A 14,578-nucleotide genomic window follows, 5' to 3' on the forward strand; every position below is an offset into this window, starting at 1 on the left:
GACTTCATGCCCTGACAATTAACTCTGTTGTTGCTAGGGTTATGAACTGGCCTGGAGCTCTGTAATATTTGTATCTCGAATTGGTTCTATTGTTAAATACATTTTGAAATTGGCATTTTTCTTCTTGAAGTCTTCATTCAAAGAACATGCGGATTAGCAGCTACACTTGAAAGGTATTGCGATCCAACATGATCCACTCCAGCTACCTGCAGCTTGTCCCCCAGCAGCCTGGGCTGGATGGTGTTGAATGCACTGGAGAAATCAAAAAACATGATCCTCACAGTGCTCCCAGCCTTCTCCAGGTGAGTGAGGGAGGTGTGGAGGTCCACGAAGGAGCTCACCAGTGGGCGCAGGTGGGCGAGGATGAGCCTCTCCAGCGTCTTCATCAGATGAGACAACAGAGCTACCGGCCTGTAGCTGTTGAGCTCCTTGGGGTGCGGTGTCTTCAGGACTGGGACGATGCAGGACGTCTTCCACAGCTGTGGCACTCTCCCCAGCCTCAGGCTCAGGTTGAACATGTGACTGAAGATCCCACACAGCTGGTCTGCGCAGGACTTCAGGAGCCTGGAGCTGATGCCGTCCGGACCTGTCACTTTCCTGGCCCTGTTCTTCTTCAGGGCCTTCCTCACCTGGTGTGGTGTGAGGGACAGGCTGGAGCAGGGAGGTGTTGGTGGGGGGGATGGGCATGGGCCAGGGTGTGAAGTGTCGGGAATGTATGGGCTGAAGTTCATGAGAGAGGGGGAGGGGGGACAGGAGGAACAATGGGTTGCGGGCACAGACAGTGGCGGGGGTAGCAGCAGAGGAGATTGGGCTGGGGGAGGGATGGGTACCTGATCAAATCTATTGAAAAACAAGTTCAGGTCGTTAGCCCATCCCCGGTCACCCACAGGTTGGGACTTCTGCTCCTTGAAGCCCGAGATGGTCTTCAGTCCCTTCCATACACCACAGATGTTGTTCTGCTGCAGCTGGTTTTCCATCTTCCTCCTGTAGTTGTCTTTCTCCTGTCTGATCTTCCTCCTCAGTTCCCTCTGCACAGTCTTCAGCTCCTCCTTGTCTCCAGACACAAAAGCCCTCTTCTTCTCCTTCAGGAGGGCCTTTATGTCTGGGGTGATCCAGGGCTTGCTGTTGGAGAAGCTCCGTACAGTCCTGGTGGGTACAGTGTTCTCCACGCAAAAGTTAATGTAGTCCGTGATGCAGTTGGTGAGGTTGTCAATGTCCTCCCCATGGACGTCGCTGAATACATCCCACAGGGTTGTGTTGAAACAGTCTTTCAGGGCCTCCTCGGCTTTTACGGACCATTTGTGAATAAAAGCTCTATTTAGTTACAATGAAGTGTCTTAATAATAAAAATAAAATAATAAATAAATAAATAATAAAAATCCTTCCTTGTCTAAAATGCTCAACAACATGGTGACTGAGAATGCACCTGATAAGATTAAAATAGTAAAGATCAGAAACTGTACAGTCATATCTTAAGACTACAGTGGGAAAATAACCTTTAAACCTCTAAACCTCACAGGTTTAGAAGTGTGTCTGTTTAAAAATATTTTTATTTTTAATAACAACCTGTGGGGTAACCTAAACTGTATGTACCTATAAGTATTTTTTTTATTTCTATATGTGACTGTATAAAAAGCCTCTAAACCTCAAAGGTTTAGAACCTTGGCAGTTCAAAATACAGTATATACAAAACATTTTTTGTTTGTGTTTTTAATGTTTGGTAACTGTACTTTAGAAACAGGTTTGTTACAAGTTTATTATTAATTTCCTTGGTTTTTGGAATTCCCCGAAATTATGTCCTTGGACCAATCCCATTTTCTTCATGTGTTCCTCTTTTGTTTTTTAAAAACATGTTCATTACCATTGCCTTGCAAATGTTTCTCAAAATAATGACAATATTTATGTTTCTTTGAGGGCTCCTCCGTGAACCATCAACTTACCGTGGTGGAGGAGTTTGCGTACCCTAATGAGCCTGGGAGCTATGCTGTCCGGGGCAGTTTGCCCCTGGTAGGGTCTCCCAAGGCAGATTGGTCCTAGGTGAAGGGTCAGACAAAGAATGGTTCACAAGACCCACCATGGAACATCTAAAAGGGAAGCTGTGTACCGGGCCCAGAGGGCCACCGGGGAGTGGAGGGTGTCGAGTTCGGTGGGCGGAAGATCTCGTCGCTGCTTTTTGCAGATGACGTAGTTCTTCTGGCGCCATCGAACAGGGACCTCCAACAAATGCTGGTACGGTTCGCGACCGAGTGTGAAGCAGCAGGGATGCAGATCAGCACCTCCAAGTCAGAGTCCATGGTCCTCGCTCGGAAAAAGGTAGAGTGCCTTCTCCGGGTTGGGGAGGAGGTCCTGCCCCAGGTGGAAGAGTTCAAGTATCTCGGGATCTTGTTCACGAGTGAGGGTAGGATGGAACGGGAGATCGACAGGCGGATCAGAGCGGTGTCAGCAGTGATGCGGGTGCTTAACCAATCCGTTGTGGTGAAGAAGGAGCTGAGCCGGAAGGCAAAGCTCTCGATTTACCGGTCGATCTACTTCCCAGTCCAACGCTGGGTGATGATCGAAAGAACGAAATCGGATACAAGCAACTGAAATCAGTTTCCTCCGCAGGGTGGCCGGGCTCAGCCTTAGAGATAGGGTGAGAAGCTCGGACATCCAGGAGGGGCTCGGAGTAAAACCGCTGCTTCTCCACATCGAGAGGAGTAAGTTGGGGTGGCTCAGGCATCTGGCTAGGATGCCTTCCGGACGCCTCCCTTTAGAGGTGTTCCGGAACTGTCCCACCAGGAGGCGGCCTCGTGGCCGGCCCAGGACTAGGTGGTGAGATTACATCTCTCGCCTGGCTTGTTCATTACCATTGCCTTGCAAATGTTTCTCAAAATAATGACAATATTTATGTTTTTTTGAGGGACATCTCACAGAGAATCACTTTATTTAGTCACTAGGCATCATACATTTCCTTCAAATAACAACGGATTACAGCAAATTTCATTAACATAATCAATTTTATAGTTTGTACTTGAAATTAAAAGCACAACCAAAGCCCACCATATTTATTGTCCTACAAAATGTTTACAGCAAAAATGTTTGTATTCATTTTTGATTCAGAATTGCACCTCTGCACATAGATTCACAACTTTGTAGCTCCATCTTCAGGTTTTCTGGGGGGGGGGGGGGGGGAGAGACAATTAGCATACTCTTCATTTATCTTTGTTCTATTCCAGTCTCTATGTTGAAAGGTTATTGACTCACTTGGGATCAATGTGGTCCTGAAGTTCCTTGTTCTTTGTTTCAGGCAGTAGCAAGCACAAACATCCCGCCAAAATAGGGAATATACCAAATATCACCCTGGGTAAGCTGAAGTGGTAGACCTCCAGGAGTCTGACCAGGGGAGCGACGATTCCCCCCACACAGGCACACGTTAAGGCTAGACCCAAGCCATTCTGCCTACATGAGTGAAATAATTTTAATCCATAAAATATCCTATATTCACCTGTATCAAATACTACAGAGGTTTATAATGAACTGTATATGATTGCATTTGTTATAGAAAATAAATATTACCTTAAACTGGTTGGATAGCTCTCTGTTGTAAAAATATAGCATGTGTTGTAAGCACCTGCGATGAAAAATTTCCCCAACACACCCAAAACTGTGACCATAACAGGAAGATCTGATGAGAAAATGAGAAATGATACTTGAAACTGTACTATTCAACACTGCCTCGTTCACAGATGTGCTGCTGCCCCAGAATAAAGTGGGATCTAAAGGATGTTTTTGTGGGGTTTGTTAGAGATGTTTACTCAGTTCAACTGGATGTTGAGGACATATTTAATTTAAACTTTCTGGGTGTCAGTTAATGATATATTTTATTCCCATACTGGACATTGTCTGGCTGACAATAAACAAAAGACAGCCTCCATTTCTGTGTAACAATCTTAATTGCATATAAAAAAGTGAAAGTAAAATTGCTGTACAGTACCTGCTGGAATAGCCAGGATCAAAAGACAAGCAATACTACCCAGTACGAGATATCCTAGTATGGTTTTCTTCCTTCCCAAGTGTTGATTAATGATGTAACTACATATAAATGAAGGAAGTTCAATGGCTCCAAAGAAGATCTGGGTGATGTAGATATTTGAGCCAAAATCTCCAACATTCAATGTTAGTTCATAAAAGACCATATTAACTGAAAACCTAGAAAGAATGTGTGAAAAAAACAGATTGTAAAAACCACACTGCTACCCTTTGTTAGATCTGCAATGCTTGCATTACATTTTTGTCCAATTACAACAGCTTTTATTTTCTACCTTTATAAAGAACATACACACCAGGTAAATCCAAAAATGAATGTCAGTTTTCTTAAATATGATGTCTTGAAAAGGTCCAACAAATTGTCTCTTTTGAGCTGAGTCTCCACCTCCAGCTACACAAAGCAAAGCATCATGGGTGATTTGGGACTTCAGAGTGTTTAGAAATCAGTCCAATCTTAAACTACTGACCTGTCCTAACAGAGTCTCTGGTATCTCCCTCCCGTTTACCCTGGCTGCCCTCTGGAGCTCCTTTTGTGCTGCCTCCTTCTTGCCCTGAGTAAGGAGCCAGCGAGCTGACTCTGGGAGAAGCCTGATAGACATAAAAACATAAAACAAAAGAGGTCATATTTAATCCATCTCTTTGAGTCCTTGATGAAGAATGCAGTATGATCCAGGGAGCTGCTGACCAGTAGCCCAGTCCCACTAGAAGAGGAATAGGGCTGATGATGACCAGCTGCATGATCCTCCAGTTAGTGAACAAATAGGCAACACCAGGAATCACAATCAGTGCAAGAGTGCTCAACAGGATCACCAATGTTGTAGAAAGAGCAGCTTTTGAGTCTTCGGTCCATTCCACCACTGCATGACACAAAGGGAATTTCTCAGCCTTTTACTTGCTACTGTAGCCAATATAATTCATTCATGATGTTATTGACACCAACATTCATCGCCTTTGAGACTGAAGCAATGAACTGAGTTTTCAAATCAAAACATGCAGAAACTGAGCCATTTACATCTATGAAAATTAGACTTACTTAACACACATGCAGTATTCAAAACGACCCCGGCGATCCCGCAAAAGAATCTGAAGAACATGTTTACATAAATACTTGGTGAAAGCGCAGCACCGACAACACCAAACGTTATGACACAGAATTCGAGCAGGAATGCGAGGCGTCGGCCGAATCTACAGACAGGACAGAAAAGACACCAATTAGTTTTACACATCAGCGGGACTGGTCTGATTCAGCTACAAGGTGAGAATAAATGTGATACCTGTCAGAAATTGCCCCAAACACCACCCCTCCGACCAGAAAACCTGCCATAAATATGGACTGAGAGACTTCGATCAAACCACTTTTGTTGCAAACAAGGTCAAACTAAATGAAAGAAAAAATGTGTAAAGAGAAGAACAAACAAGTTAACAGCAAAATCATTTAATGGCAAATAGAAGGTACATGTTTCCACTGCAGGAATTTCCCCCAACCAGCCTATTGCAGGAACTTTTATGGGGCCTAACTGAGTCCCTGCTCCAGAGTAGATGCTTATAACGGCTCTGAAAAACTCCTGGGTTGAGGACCACTTGGTACTCACTGGCAAAATGTAGAACATGAGATGATGAGGAACCCGGAGAAGTAGAGCATTAGCCTAGCAGATCCCCACTTCTCTCATTCATGGCATCCACCGCCATGTGCATGAATGTACAAAAAAGAAATGCAAAAGCTATTTCCCCTGTGTTGTATTTTATAACTGTCACAAACAAATGGATGTATTCATGGAAAAGTAATTAGGGTAAAACTCCTGTTCTCTTCCAATATGACCTTGCTTTAGCTCTTTTTTTGTTGATCTCCTCCCTCATTGTTTATTTGTTATTATTTCTGCTTTTATGGGCTCACCCGGTTACGTCACACACAACTGTCGGTGATTACAACCTGTGATGTAGCCCAGGGGTTCTACCCCACAGTGGAGACACAACCATTGAGGACAAATAAGAGAAACGGAGAGGAACTACAACAGCAACACAAAAACAGTATGAGATGTGATTTTTTTTTTCCGGCCTCACCTCTGTCATAACACTGGCGGCACCTTTGGGTGCATCATAGTCCCATCCATTTAGGCATCCAATTGTGCTGTTAATCCCATAAGCTTCAATGGTTTCCAGATCCCAATCCACAGGGGTGAACATTTTACAACTTTCAAACTGTCCATCCTTGCTTAAAGGCAGGGTGAGATTCCTTTGTTTCTCCTTGGTCAGGTTGGGTGCACGCTCCAAGATCCAGTCGGTGTTGCAGTGATGTGGATACCACAAGTCTGTAAAAACCTGACCAATTATGTTCAAGGTAATAAGTAGGGTGGGGATGCAGAGTGCCGCTAGTAAGCATTTCTGAAATAAACCAAACTCCCCAGCTTCTTTTAGGACCTGTTTAAAACTGCTCATATTGGCAAGAAGTTAAATGGGTGGCTTTCTCTTTCTGAAAAAGGGAGCAACAAGCACATGGAGATAAATACTGTAGGCGTAAACCGGTTGATTAATCTTTAACCACCTTATTTTGACCTGGATGGCCATTAAAAATATTATCTGCAACAAGTAACCAGCCACCATAGAACAAATGAAAAGTAAATAAAGATCGGGTCAGATCTACCTAACAGTATACCTGGTGACGAGAATTGTGTTTACTTTTTACCATATGTTTATGTTTTCTGTTAGAATTAGTTTAGAAGTTAGGCATGGTTGAATCATTAACAAGTGAAATAAAGATAAGCAGTCAGTTGACCCTTCCTTTACATGATTGTTGTTTATACAGTTGTAAGAGGGGGAGCCAGTCAGGCTAAAAGTGTTAAACAAACATCTTAAAACTCGACAGCATCGTGGTGTTGATAAGTTCATCTGAGGGAAGAATGTGGACTTTGACCTGGCCATTTGGGAAACAACAGAGAACAAGGACTGTTCAAGGGCTGAGAACAAGACCTGTTCTCCAATGGAACTGGAAGAAGAAAATGAGGTCATCCAATCAGAAGGACTGGATTGGACTGGAGTAGCATCAATAATTTACATATGTGTTTCTATAAAAGACTGGGCCAAGGGATAGTTAGGTTGTCAGACTTCATGCCCTGACAATTGACTTTGTTTTTGTAGGGTTATGAACTGGCCCGGAGCTCTGTAATATTTGTATCTTGAATTGGTTCTATTTGCTAAATACATTTTGAAATTGGCATTTATCTTCTTGAAGTCTTCATTCAGAGAACACGCAGATCGGCAGTGACACACGTGAGGTATTGCGATCCAACAAGGTCAGTGCATAGTAGACCAGACTTATTGAAAACCTACAATAAAATTTTGAAAAGCATGTCAAACATCAACATTTCAACTTTTGAAGTTTTCAAGTCTGCTTCATAGATATCACAATTTATTCAACAGGCAGAATTATGAACACAATCAGATATTAAAACAGATAAAATGATGTGTTTTTACAAAGAAAACACTTACCATGCAAACACCAAACTAAACATGTATTTTCTTTCTTAAATATGATATCTTGAAGAAGTGAAACAAATTTTTCTCTTTTAGGGCAGTGTCCATTTCCAGATAAACAAAGCAAATTAAAGCATAATGGGTGATTTGAGACTTCAGAGTGTTTTCAAAAATGCTTTGGACTTTATTTCAGCGTAGTCTGAGCTCAATAAAAAGGATGTTTGACAGTTTTCTGCAGTGAATCTTATGCCCAGGGCAATAATCCAATGATGAGGAGCATGAAGCATGAATCGTGAATAGCTGATTTTAAGTTAATAAACTGATAAGTGATGGCTCAGCAATTTTATATTCTCTTTTTCAGCGAGTCTCCATCTCCAAATACACAAAACAAAGCATCATGGGTGAATTGAGACCTCATTATGTTAAGAATTTGGTCCTATCTTAAACTGCTGACCTGTCCGAACAGAGTCTGCCGTTTCCCCCGGCTGACCTCTGGAACTCCTTTTGTGCTGCCTCCTTCTTGCCCTTTTTAATCACTTATTTTAAAGCAGCAAGCATCAATAAAGTGCCAAAGATCCATGGTACAAATGAAGCAACAGTTGCCCTATTGGACTTGATTATCTTCAGTATCTTGATCACATGTGTAAGTACTCTCTACAGTGACCATGCTAAGAGTTGACATAAAAATAGCACCCCTCAATACATCCATACTTCTACCACAATTCTCTTCATGTGGCTACAATATGAGGTGGATGTATCTCATAGAATGCACCTCAATAATTTGTGAGTAAAAGCTCCATTTTATTAAAATGAATTGTCTTAATAATAAAAATTCTTCCTTGTTTAAAATGCTCAACAACATGGTGACTGAGAATGCACCTGATAAGATCAAAATAATAAAGATCAGACACTGTACAGTCATTTTTTACAGTGTGAAAATAACCTTTAAACCTCTAAACCTCAAAGGTTTAGAAATTTGTCAATTAAAAATATGTGACTATTTATAAAACATTTTTGTTTATGTTTTTAATGTTTGTGTTAGATCCATTATGTTAAAGTTATCTCTTATTTGCTTTCACCTTGTTATATGTGCAGGGTGGTGAAGGACTTTCCCTCTCCAGTCTTTCAAGCATGTGTAGTTGTTCCAAACGCAATAATCAAAAAAAAAAATGGGGACAAGTAAAAGTAAACAAAGGCCCAGAGATGAATTGCGGTGTAAGGATTGGAAATTCATCGACGGACAAAATCCAAAGAAACTCGCATATTTAGACAAGTGGATAACTGATTATGGGTTCAAAGGACAGCTAAATTCACAACAAATAACAGCCCTACAAGATGAAATAAAAGAGCGAACTAAAAATAATCCGAAAAAGATGAAAAAATGCAGTTATGAGGATACTGAGTTTTGGTTGCAGTTAGCGTTAAGGAGAGAGAAGGGACAAAGTAAGTCGAAAATGGAGGCAAAGGAGGGAAAGGACGAGGTTGAGAACAAACAGTTAATGTTTCACAGGAAAGAGGACGATGAGACAGGCGCAGTGAGCAGACGCGCGCACAGACAGACAGAGCAGGCAACAGAGAAGTCGGCAGAGAAAGGGGAAGCGGATGTAGAACAGAGAGCAGCAGGGGTGGGAGGCTTGGACCCTGACCTTCGTGAATCGTGTGCATTGCCACCAACATATACACTACAGACATTAGACCCTCCACCCACTGATACACTTAGAATTACACGCTCAGCGCAGCCCTTTGGGTATGCGTGGTCAAAAGCATTAGGACAAGCACTGACTCCAGCAGTCCCAAAATTGAATAATCTAAGTGAAACGAGCACTCCTCCAATGGAAGATATGTACCCCATGATTGAAGTAGCTAACCCAAATGCTGAAACAAACCAACCTGTAATGCTAGTCTATAGAACTTGGGCAATGGAGGATGTTAAAAAAGCCATAGAAGGTGTGCCTTCCCATAAGGAAGACATAGAACTCTTTATAGAAGGTATAGGAAAATGTGAGAAGAGCCTATCACCTTAATGGTGCAGAGGTTCAACAGATCTGGATGACAGCTGGGTTCTAACTGGACTCATGTAAGAGGAGACTGGAATCCAAAACAAACAAAAAAAAAAATTAGGTGCTAAAACATGATGATGGTGAATTGACAAACAGAGTCAATGCTCTTGTATTAAGAACTCGAAATTGTTTCGCTAAGAGAGCAAATTATGTGGAAATTAACCGTGTTAAACAAAGAGAGGATGAGCTTTTCGAAGAATATCAGGCCAGAATGACTAAAGTTTTCAGAGCAAACAGCGGACTGCATGATGACAACACAGATGCAGGTGCATATAGACAACAGTTGAAAAATGCCCTTCATGCAGGCTCCAGAGAGCCTATTTGTGGAGGGTAGAGCGGCATAACATTAACATGTCCACATGCACACTGGATGATTCAAACATTACACTTACACCAGATTACCCCAAGGTTATTGTGAAAGCCCAACTATATTCTCAGATGATGACAGCAAGTATGGCTAATTTCACCCTCCCAGTGGGAGTCAAGTATTGATTTATGTAGATGATGTTTTATTAGCATCTGAAACCTTAGAAGCATGTAAAATAGACACCATAGCACTTCTTAAACATTTAGCAGAAGGAGGCCATAAAGTAAGCAAAAGTAAACTACAGCTGTGCAAAACTGAAGTAAAGTACTTGGGTCACAACCTGAGTGCAGGAGGAAGAACTATCATAGAAGGCCGTAAAACAGCTATTCTGCAAGCTCCAAAACCACAGACTAAAAAGCAAATGATGTCCTTTTTAGGACTAACTAATTATTGCCGCAACTGGGTGCCAAATTATGCTGAAATTGCAGCACAGTTGCAAAAATTGATGTATGAAGAGGATTTAAAAATGACTTCTTCACTAAAATGGACTGAAAACGCAGAAAAGGCCTTCCGTGACATTAAGCAAGCTTTAGTGTCGAGCACAGCTTTAGCCTTGCCAGATTACAGCAAACCTTTGGTTCAGATGGTTGATTGCAAAGGACATTTGATGACCTTGGTCTTAGCTCAACAATGTGGGACTAAAATGAAACCAATAGCATATTTCTCGTCTAAACTTGACCCTGTAGCATGTGCTCTTCCACACTGTGTGAAAGCTGTAATCACAACATCTATGGCTGTGGAAACGAGTGCTTCTATAGTGTTGTTTATACTTAGCCATTAATTAAGTAGGTTATAACTTAGCCATAATTAAGTTAAGAAAATAGGAAATTGTGTTTGTGTGTGAATGGAGGACTAAGCCATTGAAAGAGTTGATAGGAGAACTCTGCTAGTCCTGTGTTTTATTATTTTGCCTCATAAGAAAACAAAGTAAGTTGAGAGATATAGCCATAGGAAAGACATAGGAAAGGCACAAAACAGATGACGGAGAACCACGTGACTGCCAAGAATTAGCTGAACAAACTGCAAAAAGTAGAAGTGATTTAGATCAACCTTTAAAAGCTGAAGCATTTTTGTTTGTAGATGGCTCATCAAAGAAAAATGAGCAACCTTAAAAGAATAATCTATGTATGACCAGCAGGAAAATCTATCCTACCAGAAAATCTGTGTAAATACGCTGCTATATTGAGCCATGGTGTAACACATGTCTCAACAGGAGGGATGGTAGGACAGATACAGCAGCATTATACAACCTATGGATTCAATTCTTATTCAAAAAAATTTGTAGAACATGTCTGACGTGTGCGAAACATAATTCACAGGGAAATCTGAGACCCAGGAGAGGAAAATTTCCTGCTCCCAATATCCATTCCAAACTATACATATGGACTGCATAGAATTAACTAAAAGTGAAGAAAAAATTTACTCTGATAACGGTACTCATTTTGTAAATCAAGTTGTTAGAAAGATCAGTGTTATGTTTCATATTGATTTAAAACACCATTGCTCCTATCATCCTCAGAGCGCAGGCTTAGTTGAAAGAGCTAATGGCACTATTAAAAACAGACTGAAGAGATGCATGGAAGAGACGGGGAGACCGTGGACAATGTGTAGATTTGGCTAAGCTCTACATAAACATTACAAGCACCGCAGGCCTAACTCCTTATGAGATCTTTTGGAAGACCGTACAGGCTTCCTCAGTTCAAAAACTACTGGGAGACAAATGATGAGTCTAATCTAGCTGATTACATGAGAAGAATGTTAGAAAAACAAAAGCAAGGTCGTGAAACTGAGACGCCCTCTGTCTCCCAACAGAAAATCCAACCGGTGGAGCCAGGCGACTGGGTCCTAGTGAGAAGCGTAAAAAAAACAAAACAACACTGGTATTCTCCTGAGTGGGAAGGACCTGACCAAGTTCTTTTGTCTACACCTACTGCTGCTAAAACAGCTGAAAGATCAACCTGGGTACACCTCAGTCATTGCAAGAAGGTCATTTCTGTTGAAAACTCCAACCGGGAAGGTGATGCAAAGTCTGATAATAGGGTGGACTTAGACGAATAGAGTCTGGGTAGACCCGAAAGTCAGTGAAGTTTTAAGAGCCGCCGACTCATTTAGGGAGGCTACTTCAACAGGTTATGGTCCATAAATAGTGTACCGATTTCATAAACATCACAAGGACAGCAGCGGGTAAAATAAACAAAAGATAATACGGGAAAGAAAGAGAAAAAAATACAGAAAATACAGAAGATTGGCTGATGCTGTAGCATACTAGCCTTGGTGCTAACTGTAATCATAGTATTCCTGATAATCACAATAGTTATACAAAGTCCCCAGCTCAGTTGAAATCAGATAAGTTCAAATGACTCCCAAGTGGCTAAAGAATGCAATTAAATGTTTGGGAGTGTGTATTTTTTTCATATGTTTGTTTTTATTTGTATGATACCTCTGGAAACCCCCAGGTCTAAGACTGAACGTTACCAAAATACGGCATGACAAGCGAAGTGCAAATAACAACCTAAAGGACCAATGTGGCAACAGCAGGTCAGCTCTTATGCTGTATTTGACCTGTAAGCTTTTCATTCACCTGAAGCTCACCAGCTCCATTATTTCAGCTTCACTTCTTTAACACCTCTTTAATCGGTTGTTCGTTCTGAAAGTAGTTTTGATACAATTTTCAATGCAAAACGAAAAACTGTTCTTACTGTAAAATGATGTATATTTTTGTTCTGTTGGAAAGTTCATTTGTTGCACCCTGCGGCTCATGCAGGCATTATAGTGTTCTGAAGTTGTGTCTCTGTTATTTATGTTATTTCTGGTGGTGTGGGGATGAGAGACTGTTTGATACAGGACTATGTGCTTAGTAACACTTCTTATGCTAATTTCTGTTTTTCCTACGTCGGCTGATCAATTAGTCACTCACACGCATAGATTTATGCCTGAACAGTGGCGCCGCAATAAAAGATCTGCATGGCAATCTGAAAATGTTCCTACGTATAATGTTCCTACATGTATTGATGCTATCGGTGTTCCACGCAGTGTTCCAGATGGCTGTAAATTAGTGGATCAAGTAGCTGCTGGTTTTGAATCTTCTATTTGTTGGTGGTGTACAATAAATAAGAACGTAGACAGAGTCAACTACATCCATTACAATGTTCAACGTTTAGGAAATTGGACTCAGAGCGGTTTTGAGGCTGTTCACAGCCAACTGTCGGCTACTTCCCTTATGGCATTCCAGAACAGGATCGCAGTGGATATGTTGTTAGCTGAGAAAGGTGGTGTGTGTGTGTGTGTGCTGTGTTCGGAGATCAATGTTGCACCTTCATTCCTAACAACACTCCGTCGGATGGTAGTCTCACACTGGCCATAGAAGGCCTTCGCCCCCTGAACAGCAAGATGAAGGAGCACTCAGGAGCAAAGACCGCGATGTGGGACGAGTGGATGAATGTGTTTGGGAAGTATAAGACATTGGTTCCATCTATCCTGATTTCTGTAGCTGTTTTTGCTGCAATCCTGACCTTGTGTGGATGTTGTTGTATTCCCTGCCTGCGTTCTCTTATTAACCGCCTTATCACCACAGCTATCGCTCCCATGGAAAAACCCTATGGCTGAATCCCTTAATTTACAGACGAGCTGGATTTGACTACAGACTCTGAAGACTACGAGTGAATTGAGCTAATTTTCCCCTGAGTGTAAATGTATTTGTGTTCATAAACATGACTTTGAAAATCTACTGGAAGAGATTGTTAAATGACTATGAGAATTTGAAGCAAATATGTGATAAACAGGAGGGAAATGTTAGATCCATTATGTTAAAGTTATCTCTTATTTGCTTTCACCTTGTTATATTCCTTATTCTTGTTATATTGTCTCTCATTACTTAATGTTTCTTATTATTTGCTAATGCTTAATGTTCATGATGCTTGATATGTCAACTCGAACTTCTCTGGTCGAGGGCGACAGAAATGCGGCGGCTGTTGGAGAAGTGGCCTTGACTGGAAACAAACTGCAGGGCCTGACCCAGGAGCTGGGTCAGCGTCAGGGCCTGACCCAGGAGCTGGGTTAGGGTCAGGGCCTGACCCAGGAGCTGGGTTAGGGTCAGGGCCTGACCCAGGAGCTGGGTTAGGGTTAGGGCCTGACCCAGGAGATGTTCTCTTAATCTGTCTGATATAGAAGAATGTGCTGTTTGTGAGCTAAGCTAATCAAAGCAGTGAAGGCCTACGTATAATCTCACCATTATGATTTACAGTCTCTTGCTCTGTTGGAGACCTGCTATCTTGTGTTTTCCCCTCCCTTAGACGCATTTGACTTCTGTAACTAGGGACCTTCTAATCTCAATAAAACAAGGATGGCGGGAGGTGTGCGTCAGAACGTGTTGGAGATCTGTAACTGAGCACATCTCCCCGTTCTCCTTGCAAGTAAATTTCCAAACTGTTGTCTTTGCCTCATTTGTGTTTCTCGTGTTTCAGGTCGTTTGAACCTAACAGTTTGATAACTGTACTTTAGAAAGGTTTGTTAGAAGTTAATTATTAATTTCCTTGGTTTTGGGAATTCCCTGAAATTATGTCCTTGGACCAATTCCATTTTCTTTATGTGTTCCTCTTTTGTTTTTTAAAAACATGTTCATTACCATTGCCTTGCAAATGTTTCTCAAAATAAT

The 14,578-nt window shown here is 41.6% G+C and overlaps 1 protein-coding gene across 1 annotated transcript; it reads right to left on the bottom strand.

Moving 5' to 3' along the window:
* Nucleotides 1-2,883: 2,883 nt before the first annotated feature.
* LOC130513963 (solute carrier family 22 member 13-like) lies at nucleotides 2,884-6,514 on the bottom strand. The gene is made up of 10 exons (XM_057013287.1): nucleotides 6,088-6,514; nucleotides 5,301-5,404; nucleotides 5,060-5,211; nucleotides 4,712-4,883; nucleotides 4,494-4,614; nucleotides 4,323-4,417; nucleotides 3,974-4,188; nucleotides 3,556-3,664; nucleotides 3,244-3,438; nucleotides 2,884-3,152 (listed from the first exon to the last, which is right to left on the bottom strand). The coding sequence occupies exons 1-10, from the start codon at nucleotides 6,460-6,462 to the stop codon at nucleotides 3,122-3,124; spliced, it is 1,569 nt and encodes a 522-aa protein (XP_056869267.1). The 5' UTR covers nucleotides 6,463-6,514; the 3' UTR covers nucleotides 2,884-3,121.
* Between the last annotated feature and the right edge of the window lie 8,064 nt (nucleotides 6,515-14,578).

Source organism: Takifugu flavidus, chromosome 17 (genome assembly GCF_003711565.1).
Source record: "Takifugu flavidus isolate HTHZ2018 chromosome 17, ASM371156v2, whole genome shotgun sequence".
Taxonomy (NCBI): Eukaryota; Metazoa; Chordata; class Actinopteri; order Tetraodontiformes; family Tetraodontidae; genus Takifugu; species Takifugu flavidus.